Here is a 14895-nt window from a genome sequence, read left to right on the forward strand (position 1 = left end):
GTTTCCTCAATAGAAAGTCTTTATGCCAATAAAATTACAGATTCAAAACCAGAACAAAAAAACCCATATGCTCAAAAAATATATTTTGTTTTAAGATCTAAATGGATCCTCAGGAACATTTTTATAGAATAAATCTGGTCTCTGTATGAAGAGAGAAAGAATAGATAAAGGATACTCCCCAAAAAATCATGTCACAGTCATTTATCGAAAATATGCCAATGTTTATGCAGGTTTCTTTCTAAATCAGTCAATAACCAAGGATCTATTTCATTATAGCACATTATTCTAGATGCTTTGGATGCAAAAATACAAAAAGAAAATAATCTGTGCCCTCAATAAACTTGCATTCTACTAGAATATTACCATGTAGCTGGTGGCCTTCACACCTAAGAAGAGCCAAGACAGTGGTCTGCATCATTCATGAATCTAATCTACCTGTTTCCAGAGGGAAAAAGGCTGCACCTCCTGGTCAGGAGAGCTGGGAGGGGAACAAGGGTGGGGCTGCTTTTAGGGAGTGAGTATTACTGGTATTCCTACAAATGCTGAAGCAGCATTCAATCTTGATATTTAAGGATGAGAGACCATGCTAGCTTCATGATGCTGTTTTTACCAAGCAATTATATTTTGAGAGAGGGAAGGAAAAAAAGAAGCTATGTAGAACATTAATAGAGAATCATAGTTGCAATAGTCTCAGATACCTGCAAGCTGCTGCTCTCTGAGTTAGCTGACCCTTTGGGAAGGAGGCCCAAGAGATGGAGCACTGGGTTCATTGTTCAAGTGCCTCATAATTGACGACTGTGTTGCTTATATTGCTCCAGAGACTGGTGACATTCATACTTTGGGATTCTCCCTTGTGATATGTCTTTGAGTGATTTCCCAAAGAAGCTACATCTTTGAATAAATGGTCTGACATTAATCCCCCATCCTTTAAGAGCATACTTGATTGATTTATTATATATTCCTATTATATAGGAAGATTGAGCCCTTGGACCCCTTTATCTGTTTGACCTTTATCAACTATCAGGATGACAGGCTTCAGAAGCACACTCCCTACCAGATAAGGTTACTCCATCTTTTATTTGTGGTAAACCTCCTTCCTACAGGATTCAAAGAGTGGCCCTAATTCTGGTCACTTGGTGAACAAATTCATGCTGGCCCTATCAATATATTGAGACTTCATATACTTCAGTTATTTTTCCTTTGTCACTTTAACTAAAGAATCTTTTTTAAAAGGGGGAACAACATGAGAAAACTTTTAGCTTTTAGAAGGTGTTAGAGTAGGGTGATTGAGGAAGAAATGTCTGGTGGTAGAATTGGGATGCCCTGGGGGATCTGAAATATTCCTCTGACCTCGAACCCCAGAAAATAAGGAATTCCCTATTACTGAAGATGGATCATCATTTGTCAATAATGAGTGAGAGATTCGCTCTGTAAAGCTTGGGTTATGCCCATAGCCCTTCTATTTCTGGAGGCATAGTGGATAGAACACTGGATTTGGAGTTGGAAAGACTTAAATTCAAATCCAACCTCATTTACTGTCTGTTTCAATTTCTTTAACTGTAAAATGGAGATAATAGTAGCACCTTCCTACTAGGGCTGTTGTGAAAATCAAATGAGATTTTTTTTTTTACTATTCCAAAGAGATTTTATTTTATTTTATTGAAATCTTAATAGCATTTTATTATCAGATAAGGTTTTTAAAGCTTTTAACATGGTACCTAACATATTTTAGGCATTTCATAAATACTTATTTCCTTTACTGATTTCTTTTTGACATAATAAATTATCTTTTCAGCTTCCTCCATGGTAAAATGAGAGGGTTATCTAGTCACAGTTAATATAATTTACTAATGACTGCCCTACCTACTTTCCAGAGTTGTTTTGGAAGTTCATTGGGTAAAAAAGAGTTTAAGAAAAAAAAACGCATTTCACTGTTCACTAATTTTTGTGATTAAATCATAAAAACTGTGGCCACAAGTAGAGGGTACATTCTTACCTCTATTGGACTTTATTTTTTTAGTTCACCCTTACTAGCTATGGATCTTGGGAGTTCACTTAAATTTCCTATCCTTTCTTCATCATCCCATTGAATGTTGAATTTAAGATTAATTTAATTTAAGATATTAGAACCATGTTTGCAGATCTACTAAAACATGCAAGGTAGGATGCATCAACTTTTGAAAGGTATTTAAAAATATACCACCTTCTTATCTCTTGACTTAACTACCATCTCAGTCTGTCAAATAATAGTCAAACTATGTATCAGACCTTTTTTTCTCTTGGGTAACAAAAAAAGCTAAAAGACATCCTTTCCCTTAAGGAGCTCAGTGTAATGAAGAAGATAACATTCAAATAACTTATGCCATTTGAGAAATTGATAGATAACTAAAGCCTGCCACAGGTCTAGTGAGAGAGAAGAGTTCCATTCAAAACCTCTCTTTGGGTCATAAAAGAATGTTTCTATTTTATCTACCAATCCTCAGATGAGGAAAATGGAAAACAATAGGGAGCATTCCTCAACTCTCCTCTTCTTCGGTTCCTTCCCATTTTCTTTGATGAAGGACCAATCTCTCAAAGCTCTCCTGGAATTCAAATATATACATAGTTTTTCTGCAGCCCCCCCCCCCATAAAACATGGCTTGAATCCTGGACCCACAACATTCAAAAAGGGATTTTTCTTTTAGGCAAGTGTTTTGTGCCTTTTGATTATTGATTGACCTAGTACTATAACTCATTTGCCTCTGAAACCTTGCAACTGAAGGTGTGTAGAGTAAGATGGCAAAAAAAGGGGTATTTTTTTCCCTCCTTCATGTATTTTTAAGATGGATTTTTCTTTGGTCTTTTTCATGCCTCACTATTTTCTCCAGGGTCTTTTAGTGAAAATGAACAATATCCCTTTTTTATTCTGTTCTTTTTAAACAATCTTCACAAATTTGATGGAGCTGCCTCATGGTATGGTTGCCCTGGTGGGGCTCATGTCCTTTATGCTCACTCATGTCCTTTAGCCATCCATTAAGACCGACAATTAAGATTACTTAGTCACTTTTCTGGAGAAGGAAACAAATAAAACATAAATACCCATTTCTTATAGGGTATGTTCTAGGAAAGTAATCTGTGAAGTGAATTTGTAAAGCAAATTCTATTTTCTTTTTGCTTCCTATTAGAAAATTTGAAGATACATTCTCATGTGGAGAAAGTAGAATCTTAGAGGAATTTGAAGAAATAAGAATTACAAACTTTTAATGAGTTATGATTTAAGATAGTAATTAGGCCTGGATCATACTAAGGTATAGAAATAGTACTTTTTCAATATTTTGTCAACTCAGGAATTTTCCCTCTGCTATCACTCACAATTTTCCTCACATGACTATCTGGAAGCTCTGTTCAATGCATCTTTTTTTGTTCTTGTACATTTCTATTGATAGATTAGGTTTATGATATAGTCCTTTATATATATATATATATATATATATATATATATAAAGTCCTTTATATATATATATATATATATATATATATATATATATATATATATATATATATATATGTAAAGAGTAGGCAAGATCTATATACAAATATAGATCTTGCCTACTCTTGCCTACCAAGTGGCTTGGTGGATAGAGTATTGGACTTGGAGTCATGAAGCTTAGTGTCATACTAGCAGTGTGATCCTGGCAAGGTCACTTAATCTCTATTTGGCTCAGTTTCTTCTCCATCTGTAAAACAGGAATAATAATAGCACCTTCCTCTCTAGTTGGTTGTGATGCTCCAATAATTTAATCATTGAAAAGTGCTTAGCACAGTGCTCTATAAATTAGCTGTCATCATCATTATCATTACCAATGATCTCTTAATTGCTGAATTTAATGATAATTACACTTTTCTTAGTCCAGTTAGTCTTTGTCCCTGGCCCTCCTTTGGTGACCTCATTAACTTCCATGGATTCAATTATTGTCTCTATATTCATGATTATCTGATCTGTTTATCCAGTTTAACTACTCTCCTGACCTTCATATGTCCACTCAACATGCCCAAAACTGTATTCATTCATTTTTCTTCCAAATCTTCTCCCTCTTCCTGTCTTGCACATCAGTTTCCTAGTCATACAATCTAGACTCACAACCACACATCATCAACTTCTCAACTCTGTTTCATGCCCCATATCCAATATTTGCCAAGGGCTGTAGTTTTTACCTTTATAACATCTCTCATATCTCCAACACTGCCACTATGCTGAACAGGCCTTTACCTTCCCTTGCTTGGACTATTCTAATAGCCTGAAAATTTGTCAACCTACCTCAATTCTCTCCCAACTCCAGTCCTTTCTCCACTTAACTCTCAAAAGATTTTCCAAAAGTATTCTATTTAAAAAGGTCCAGTGGCTCTCTGTTACTTCCCTAGACTAAATCTAAAATTCTCTTTTTGACTTTTAAAATTCTCCCCCACTTTCCTATCTTCACATACCTTCCTCCCTTCCACATACTCTTATGATTCAATATCATTGACCTCCTTCTTAGTCTTCACCCATTTCATCCTATCTCCCAACTCCATGAATTTTCACTGGCTGTCCCCCATGCCTAGAACTTTCCCTCTACTCATCTCCACCTCCTGGCATTCCTGGCGTCCTTCAAGTCTCAGCTAATAGCCTATCTTCTTTCTGTAAGAGATCTTTCCTGGTCTTCCTTAAGCAACTGCCTTTGCCTTGAGCTTATCTCCACTTTATCCTGTCTCCCTCTTGCTTATGCATATTGTCTCCCCCATTAGACTACAGATCAGGGACTGATTGTTTGCCTTTTTTTTTTTTATCCCCAGCACTTAGCATACTTCCTGGCCCCTTTAAGTAGAAATTTAAGAAATGCTTGTTGATTTGTTTTGACTCAATCCTGAAAATCAGTTAGGTGGGAAGTTCAGAGTTCTAGAGAGATATTATATTTATAGGGAATTTACTCATAATGAGAAAGTTCTTATAAGGAGAGAAGTTTGCTTAAGAGCTAGTGTTCTTATACTATTATATTTAATAAATAGTTAATATATTGAGGAACTTCCTTATAAGGAAAAATACTTTTTTCAAATAAATTAAAAATGTGATAATTGCTTTTTGAATATATGGTCAAACAAATAAGCATCAAAGAACTTTAAAAATTGAGACCTTTGGAGATCATCAAATTTAGTTGCTACCAGGAAAATAATTGCTACAGACCTAGTTGTAAAGACATGAAACTATAATCTTTCCAGTACCAAGTCTGTAAAGATAGTTGGTGCCAATTTGATGAAGTCAAACCTTCATTGGTCATTCAAACTTGAGGTTATTAAAATGCTATTGACAATGACTGTTTAGGTTTATGTGTAATATACCAATGGTTATTCTTCTGTGGATTTTCCATCTTTTTTTCCTCTGCCCACAGAAATCTCGTTATGAAATGTATGTCAATCTTCTGAAAGAAGGAGGCAGGAAGCTATTGGGCGGCAGCGATAGTGATGGAATGGGACTGAAGAAATCCCACTCGAGTCCATCCTTGAACCAGGAGGCCTCTCCGGTCACTGCCAAGGTCAAGCGCAACGTCTCTGAGAGGAAGGACTACAGGCCGGAAACGCCAGGCATTAAACAGAAGGTTACTTAGAATCCATTGGAGGACAGGAAGCACTGGTCATACCGAAAAATATTGTTTTTCAAGATCTTTCTGATAATCTGTGGTTCATAAAAACAATACCAACAAATGATTCTGTGACTAAATGGTGCATTAGTAACCCTTTTTTCTATAGTCTGTTTTCGTTGTTGTTGTTGTTTTCTGTACATATTGCCAAGGGTTCCTTTTGCTCCCTATTTCTTTTGCTTTGAGAATTTGCCATTGGACAACTGATGCACCTTGTTTTGTGAGGGGAAAGGAAACGCTGTTTTCCAATGAATGATGCGATCCTTCCCCTTGGGTTTTCTCCTGTTTGCACACTGCTCTCTTGTTTTATGTATTCCTCAAGTCAGCTGTTACACTTTTAAAAAAAAAATGTAATCCATTGTAAAAGACTTAATTGGATGAGCCTTGTAACTTAACTGGAGTTCATCTAAGTCTGGAGTTAGTAGTAGTCTTTGTAAATGAAACCTTGCACAGTCACAGAAGTGGAACTGACCACTGGTAGAAGTTAGGGGAAGGGCTCTGACACTGGGAATGAGGATTTCCCGACGTGATTTTAGCACTTATGATGTTCTGAACCTTGCCAGTAGCAGGGGAGTAGAATAAGAAGACTGCAGGGATTGTTAGTCCTAGACAACTCATGTTAGCGTACTTGAAACACTAATTCCATTGAGAAGTGGATGGAAGCAGAGTCAAGTCATTTTGTCCATTGAAGATTAAGGGAAGATTCATTCCAAGTTAATTTTGTTTGCCCAAGAAAGGCAGACGTATCAACCATTGGGGAGCTAGGTTTGTGGTTCCAGGTTTCATCTCCAGCAACTGGAACAGGATTCCTGCTGTATCTGAGAAGGAACTTAGGATTCTGCACTGTCTAGTTGTAGCCTTTTATACCGGCATTGAGTCCTTTCTTAGGGTATGTAGATATTTGGTTATTTCTTGGCTGTGTAAATATGGAGGCAGGAGGGATGCCTTCCTTGCCCTCATGTCCAACAAAGTATTGTTGCAAATTACTCTTTATTTTCTTAGGTTTACACAGAGAAATGAACAAAGCAAGGAAGACAACTTTAAAAATAGACAGTTCTCAAGGGGTCTGGAATATGGTACCTTGGTCTTAATTACTGAAAAAAAATATATATATATATATTATATATAGTGAAATCTAGATCAGTAGCTACTAGAAATGAGGTGGTTGCATTTGGACAACCACTCTTTGTTCAGTTCATTATTTTGGTTCCTTTGGTAGGAAATAATCAGACCACTTATCTTATTACTATTATTACTAACACCTTTTCCCTATGTTTGGAGAATCAACAAATTCTCCCGTTCTAGAGCACTCCTTGAGAGGTTCTTGTGCTATCAGTGAAACATCTTTTGGCCTCCTGAGTCATCTTTGACATTCAGGGGAAGATATGCACAAGAAAGGGAGACTTGTAGAGAGAGGGAACCAGACAGAGACTTTGGCCCACTATCAAGAAGAAATCTTTCCCCAATCCTGCCTGAGCAGTATAGTCAAAACAAATGAAATCACTATGAAATTAGTCACCTTGAATCATATATACTTTGACCAAAGAATTAAATGCTATGCAAGGGTGGCATTGTTCTAAGAAACAAGAAAGAATTAGCTTTAAAAACCAAAACAATCTTTTTTGAAGACAGAATTGACAGACTTTGCAAATCTTAAATCATAATGGACTAGTTTTTAAATGTAATTTCTGTCATAAATGAAAGCAAATTGAGCATTTGATATCTTGGGGTAGGGGGAAGAGTAGAGGAGAAGAATCCCATCTTTCTGAGATTCTAGATTCTCACATGACAACAGGTCAGGTTTTAGACAAAAGCCCCAAACTGACCATTTCATTAAATGGACCACATTTTTTCCAAAAACTCAGCAAAAGCAAGGTTGAATTTTATAGTGGTGTGGCCCAAAGTATTTTGCTTTTTATAACTGCTCTCTGACTCTACAGACCCCCATGAGATAGGAAGATCCTCCCTAACCCCACCTCCATGGACAAACACTCTTTCTATTTGAATTTACAGCCTATTGTCTACCTGTGTATTTATCCTAAGTGTAACATGTTGGAGAAAGGTACCTGGACAATGCTACATGTTGGTCTGAGTAATTGAACTCATATAAATTGCTCTGCTTGTTGTTTCAATGTATGTATGCACTCAATGTGTGTGTCTTTGTATATTGTGTGTTTGTGTACATTTTGATTACAACATATGATAAAAATTAAATGGTACCTTGCCTACAGTATTACTGGTATTTAGACTAATCCTAGAAATATTTGGCTAACCTCAGCATGAATAAGGCATTATTTCCATTGCCTTCTTCATAGAAATCTTTTTTTTTTACTTCTGATTGTGCTGATGAGTTCTTCATCTGGATTATAAGATATACTTTTATATTTTAAGCTGCTGTGCATTATGTTTATATAGGTTTATTTTTAAAATAATGAATACAGAAATTGCTGTTGTGGATCCAGGGTCACCACTTGCCCCTGTACAGTGTCAGTCCATCATTAGTTGTTGGACTAGGAGTTCCTTTCATCCTTTCCCTTTCCAATTCCTGGTTAATACAAGTCGCATCTGGTTCTATAGGAAGCCACCTTCACAGAGTTTCAGAGACTAGCTCAGAATCTCTGAGGAACTAAGGCAGTAGTTCTCACTCAAGGAAGTCTCCTTTTTTGACATCTGGTCAAGGAAGATGAAACAAGATTCTATTCAGACTTCCTTTCTTCTTGCTGCTTATTTCATGGTACAGAAAGAACTCTTTTTCCATATTTTTCCTTTTTCACTAAGGTACTTTACCAACCCCTTCCTGTGGCTTCTCAGCCCCTACCTCACCTTCCATGAGCTGAAAGCATCCAGATGTCTCTGAGTTCCTCTGACCTAGGGCAGACCTCTTTTTAAGTCAAGATACCCTTGTTTAAAACTAGTCCATCTTGGGTTTAAATGAGAGGAAAGTCTTGATCTTAGTTTGTCACTGCTTTAATAGTCCCATTACTGAATTTGACCAAATGCTTCAATAAAACTACACAAGGTTCTGTAGAGTTGAAGTTACTACCTAACTTTGCAGAGTTTTATAGTAATGATTTCTTGAGAATTGAGGTATTTTGATCCCAGCTCCCAGATTTGCTTGGGATTTTTGTGTTTAAAAAAAAAAAACCTCACCTTAGCAGTTTCTGATTTTAGCTAGCTGCCCAGTATTACTGTTCATTTTCTTATATCTTTATGCCAACAGGTTGGGTGGTGACAAAAACAACACAGGATATTGTTTCATATTTTCTTTTGCCATTGGGAGTACTTTTCAATAGGCTAGTGCCATCTCAAAAGGAACACTGGGGATCTCAGGCTCTGAAAGTGGTGGAGGTCGGGGAGTGGGTGGTCAGGGCTTTAACTCCTGATACTATAGAGCATGGATGAGACTGTCCCCAGAGTTCTCTAATTTTCACACTTCCTGGATGTTCTAATCTTTGGACCATCCAGAAGGCTAAGGACTACTCAGGAATTTATCTGAGGGAAACAATTGTAAATTGTGGCTCCCCAGAGTGGAACAAAGGCTGACACCTTCAGCAGGGGCTTTATTTGAGTGGACCAATGTCAATGCAACATGCCTCCTGTCTTCTGGGCAGGGGAAGGTGCTAGGAAGAAATAGGAGCTCAATAGAAAGAGGTCCCTCATTATTTCTGAGATGCAGTGATGCTTAGGCTTTCCTCTGAGAGTGGAGACACTAAGTGGGTAGTGCCAGTGGATAATTCACCAAACACTCGCCTATGAGCAACCAGCTCTACCATCTTTGACTTTTTTTTGGTTTAGTAGAGAGGTTCAAGTATGTACCTTAGGGGAAAAAATACTGGGGATTCAAATTGCTTGTTTTTTTTTAATTCTTAGCAATTTTTTTTAATTCACCACTGAAATTCTCATTCCATTGAATGGCCAAGAACAGGATCCAAAGAGCTGTAGCTTGTTTCCACTTTGACTTAGTGGGCATAACTTAGGCCAATTGCCTGGGACCTTAGCAAGATACATACCACTTTTCTTTTAATTTAGACTGAGTCCATTTAGCAGTCAAATGCCAGGAATATTTCTCAACCTTTTAGAGGTTCCCACACTATACAGAGAGCACAGAAGAGATTCCTTACGGTAATCAAAAATAAAGTTTGTATATAGTGGTGCTATATCGGACTTAAATAGTTCTCCTTTCCCTGCATGGGATTCCAAGTCACTTGTGTAGAAAATCACCCCGGGTCAGCTCTACAGCTTAATGAGCCTCCTGATTCATAAACGTTGCTCCAAAGTAGCCTGCTTCCCTTAAATAGGACCAAACTGCTTCTCTGTCTGAGAGTTTGTGATTCTCTTTCCTCCGGCTTTTTTAAAGGTCAGACACCAGCACATCACCAGAAGGGACTCCAGGAGGCCCAGCTGCTGATGTAGAAAAAAGGAGGAAAAGGCAACAACGGGTAGCCTTCTGTTCCTAGACACCCCCTTTTTCAATCTCTCTCTCTCTCCCCCTCTCCCTCTCCCCTTCCCTTTCTCTGGCTATACCTTCAGTGGAGTGGTGAATTTTTAGGTCCTCTTGTACCTACAGTATCCATGACCAATTTGGATGATGATCTTAGGATAGCGTGCTGGCCCATTGCATGCTGGGAGTCGGATTTCATGGAGAGAATTTCAGTAAATACTTGAACCTGCATGAAAGATTGTAGACTTGAATGCAACAGTAAAGATAGTATTACAATATGTGTAACTTCACTTATGATAGGGTTCTTTAAGTCTCTTTGGTTCATTCATAGTAATTTAAATGTGTCTGCAGTAATATAAGGATTCATACAGATAATGTATCATGCCACAGAAAAGGCTACCTGCCATCTCTGAGTATGTGTGTTTGTGTGTGTGTGCGTGTGTGTGTACGAGTATATTTTTATGCATATGCATCACTGTGTGGTTTGCATATCAATCAATATATGGTACATATAAACATCAGAAAGATTTTAAATTTTATTTTCTCAATAACCAGTGTGATTTTTTTAAAGCTTCATAGGATTGGTTCTATAGTTCAGCCATTAAGAGTGTATAGTTGCATTGTTTTATTAATCTAGAAGTCAAATGATATTTTGATTAAAAGATTTTTAATTGAAAATTTTTTATGTTACAATTTAGTCTGAATTTCAAAATCTAGGGCAAAATGACTAGCTGCAGTGTGATAGTTTAATGGAACTAGTTTAATATATATGTGTGTGTGTATGTATATACATATATACATACTAAGGGGAGAGCTCATAGTGATGTGAAAAGTACAGGGTGAAAAGGAAAAAGAAAAACAGTATGCAGATTGTCTAGTCTAGTCTTGAGTATTTACAAAAAAATGAAAAAAATAGAAATCAGATCAAGTCATTAATTTTGGTTGGACTTAATTACAATGTGTGATTCTTGAAAGCACACCTTCTTTATTGCCGTAATTAGTCCAGGAGAACAAAGATTTTCTGGAACACTAGAGAGGCCGACACAATGCCATTTACTTGTTGGTATATTTTTCATAGTGGATAAACCTAGCACTGCTCCCTGCCCTCTGAAGTGTAAAGTGTCACAAACATGGTACCTGTGTGGTTGGGTCCTTCCCAAGGCAGGCTGCCATGTTCCGAGGTTCAAAATTCATATTTAGAACTTCTCCTTGAAAATCTTGTTGCAGGCAAAGGCATTTTAGAATAGGCTATGGACTCACTTAAATAGCTAATATTTTTGTACTTGAGTATCACTGTTTTTCTGCCTCTCCCCAAAGATGAGCCACTGCCTTAGTTGTTGGAGCTTACCGCCTGTCTTATAGTGTAGAAATATATATATATAACCAGAGATTCAGATCTATTAACTAGCATGTTGGGTGTTTTGAACACAGTGACTGAGTGTGTGTATGTGTGCGTGCATGTGCATATGGTTCGAATGCAGTGTCACACTGCCCCGAGTTCTTTGCTTCTGTTTCTGAGAAGTAGGGGTCGAAGAGGGCAGAATAATTTAACAGCTCTGAACAGAGGCAGTATGTCAGTTGTTTGTGTTCACTTTGTAGTCTCAAACTTCTTTTTTTTTTTTTTTTTTTTTGCAACTTAATATATTTCTTTAAAATTTAGGTGAATTGGCTCTATGACCAATTAGCATAACTCTAGATCAGCACGGGTATGTTTCATTTTTGGAGTTGCAGAGATTTATATAAACATCCATTGGTTCATCCATGACATAAAAGGAGTAGTTAGTGGAAATGTTTCTCTTTATGCCTTAAGTCTTTAAAATGACAGGACCTTTAGGAAAGCCATGAAATTGTTTCTGTTTTGTTTTGTTTTTAATTTTTAAAGCCAAGTGTATGGGCCTATGTATAAACCTTAATTTTCTATGTTGCTTTTTTAAATTCCTATTAGGAAGATTGGGATTTTTAAATCTAAAGAAACAAGAGTTGACCAAACGGAAGTGTGGGTGAATTGAAACATTTCCCATTTGGCTTATATATTCTATTTAATAATTCTAAATTCCTTGCCTTAGAGAGGTAAGGCACCAGTTTCCCCTACACTTAAAGAGTATAGGGGAGAAAAAAGGTTTACACATATTTGGGACCTTCAAAAGAATTACACATGTGTATACACACACACACATTCACATGCATGCACACACTGTGAATGATCTGAATTATGCAAACCCAACTTAATAAGGCTAAGAGATTCACAGTGTTCAAAAAACATGGTGAACAAGGGTCCAAGAACTGAAAGATAGAAATATTTACCCAGGATTTAGTAGTAATTTCAGCTCTTATATTTTGACTTGCACTTTTTACTGATCAATAACTATGCGTGTGCACACAGACAGATCCTTTCATTATGGTACCTCTTTCCTGGGAAGGAAGTGTTGTGACCAAGCATCTCTTGGTTCAAAGAGTTAAGATGCAGGGAAGGGAGAGAAGAGTCTGCTCCAGAATATAAGATTAGTTTATCCACACCCTCATTCACCTCAGAGCTGTGAAAAGTAATGGTCAAATTGAAAAGTAGTTGGGCATTCATAGGGAAAAAAATGCACTTTTTTTTTTTTATTAATGATGGAGATGAGAGTGGAGATTGGGAAGGACATTAATGAAGGTACACTTTCCTTTCCAGGGTAGAATTTGTTCTAAATAGCCGCTTTATAAATAAACACCCACCTTCTATTCCTAGAAATGTTTGTGGAGAGAATTTCGAAGTAGGACTTTTCCTTTTGAATTCTCCCCCCTAGCTGCTGAACATTCTTTGGTGATATTTTCCTTCCAGAGGAGTAGGATTTTGAGGTAGTTTTTCCATTAAGACTGCCATCCCCTAACCTTGTAATGCCCTTGGAGTTTCAGGGCATTTGAGTTTGTGCCGGACTGCAGCAATGGAGGTCGCTGCCCCTCATCTTTTCATCTGATTCCAAGCTCCTTCACTGAGCAACACACGTGGGTTTCCAAAGCTGATACCTCCTCTTTCAGAATTCAGCTGGTAACCAACTCGCAAGAGTGAGAGGCACTCATTTAAGGGCATTCCCCAGTGTGACTGACTAAGGGTCAGTGGAACCCAGCTAATCATGACATTGATCTCTAAAGTCACATTTAATGCACATGAAATGACACAGCATATTTCACTCTGACACTGGGGACAGAAGCTCTTTGTGCCTCTGTGCATCCTGGAAATGAAATAGATAAAGACCCAATTATATTTCATTTCTGTGGGTCGGGCCAGAGAGGCCTTGAAAAATACTCTTGCTCATCAATGTTGCTCAGTCCAAAGAGAGGTTCAGAGTGAGGATGGCACCCTCCAGGTCCACCCTGCATCCTTTTCCTGCCTCATATCCCAGAAACCTCTTTCTAGAAGAGCAGTTGAGAGTTCCAGCAATGATGCAAGCTGAGAACCTCTATCATTAGCATCGAGCTAATGCTGTGGTTTTAGGCAGAATTACCTTTTAATGAAACTTGAAAAAATAACTTTTCCAAAATAATAATAACTTTTCCATGTTGTTAATTGGACTGCACTCATTGTGACTCAAAAGGGGCTGGCAGAACAATGCAACATGTTTTTTTCCTGGGAACTGGTAGGAAAAGGCAAAGTTTTAGAAGTAATCTTTTTCTCAAGCTGAGAGGGGTGGCTAATCCCCCTCCATCTTCAAAATTTTCTCCACCTAGTATTTCATCTCAGCCCCCAGTGCCATATGTCCCCAGCAAATGGTGAGTGTAATTAGCAACAAAGCAGCAGTCTTCTCCAGAAGCATTCTCAAACTCAACTAAGCTAGGGATGCCACACCATGTCCTGCCTGCCAACACTTACCCACCTGGTACAGGAAAGGCCATTTCCTAGGTAAATTAAGGCATTTGTATGATGGTCCTATTTTGACTCAAACAAAGATTAGTGTGGATATGGTGAAAGTGTTTAAAAGAATATTTTGAAACTTAAGTTTACATTTTACTATTGCTTTATTTTTCATTAAGATAGCTGTATATAAATATTGCCCTCACTCGTTAAAGTAAACTTAGAAGTATGTAGACAGTGAGTTTACCTGACATGTATAGAATCTGTGATATATGGAGTACATTTCTCTATTGTGTAAATGTTTATGATTAGAACTGGTCTTCTGTGTTTTTATAGGTTGCGGATAATTTGTTGCTTTACGATGACAAAATTCATTGCATTCAAATGATTTTTATGTAATAGAAATCATGCAAACTAGTGAAGGATTTAAAATATGTATATGATATATATGTATATGTACAAACTTTAGAAAGAAATAAATCCAATGTATTTCAACCCTTGTAGTTTCCTGTCATGTCACTTTTTGAAGATGAAGTGGGTGATAGAGATGTCTATCATTCAATTGATTGTCTTTAAGGTATCATTCTTTCAACCTTCCAAGTAGTCTGGTCCCCTGGTAAGTTCAAAGAAGTTCCTGATTGGTAAACTAAATATAAATTTCTTTCTGTTGAAGGTTTATGTTTAACATTATTTGGATCTCTATATAAAAGACTGTGTGTATATCTAAAGGATCCTCCATCTTCTTTGAGGCTATGCTTTTTGGAAGGGAGAAGGGGAAGAGAGGAAGTTGGGTCCCAAGGAAACCCTCAAAGAATAGTATGTTTGCCTTGGAGAGAAATCAAATAACTCAATTGCCCTATTTTAAGCCTGTAGTTCTCTAGTGAGCATTCCCTATGAATTTCACTTCACATGAGATTCAGATATATTTCTTTATTTCCTTTCTTTTTACTACACCGTGGCTGAGCTCT

General features: G+C 37.2%; 1 protein-coding gene across 11 annotated transcripts in view; it reads left to right on the top strand.

Moving 5' to 3' along the window:
• PSD3 (pleckstrin and Sec7 domain containing 3) overlaps window positions 1-5721 on the top strand; it is a 765972-nt gene extending 760251 nt beyond the window's left edge. For all 11 annotated transcript variants that reach the window (XM_074209077.1, XM_074209078.1, XM_074209080.1 and 8 more), the window contains one exon: window positions 5406-5721. In XM_074209077.1, the coding sequence (XP_074065178.1) occupies window positions 5406-5621 (216 nt within the window). In that variant the 3' untranslated portion in view covers window positions 5622-5721. The remainder of the gene's footprint in view (window positions 1-5405) is intronic.
• The last annotated feature ends 9174 nt before the right edge of the window (window positions 5722-14895 follow it).

Source organism: Macrotis lagotis, chromosome 1 (genome assembly GCF_037893015.1).
Source record: "Macrotis lagotis isolate mMagLag1 chromosome 1, bilby.v1.9.chrom.fasta, whole genome shotgun sequence".
Classification (NCBI taxonomy): Eukaryota; Metazoa; Chordata; class Mammalia; order Peramelemorphia; family Peramelidae; genus Macrotis; species Macrotis lagotis.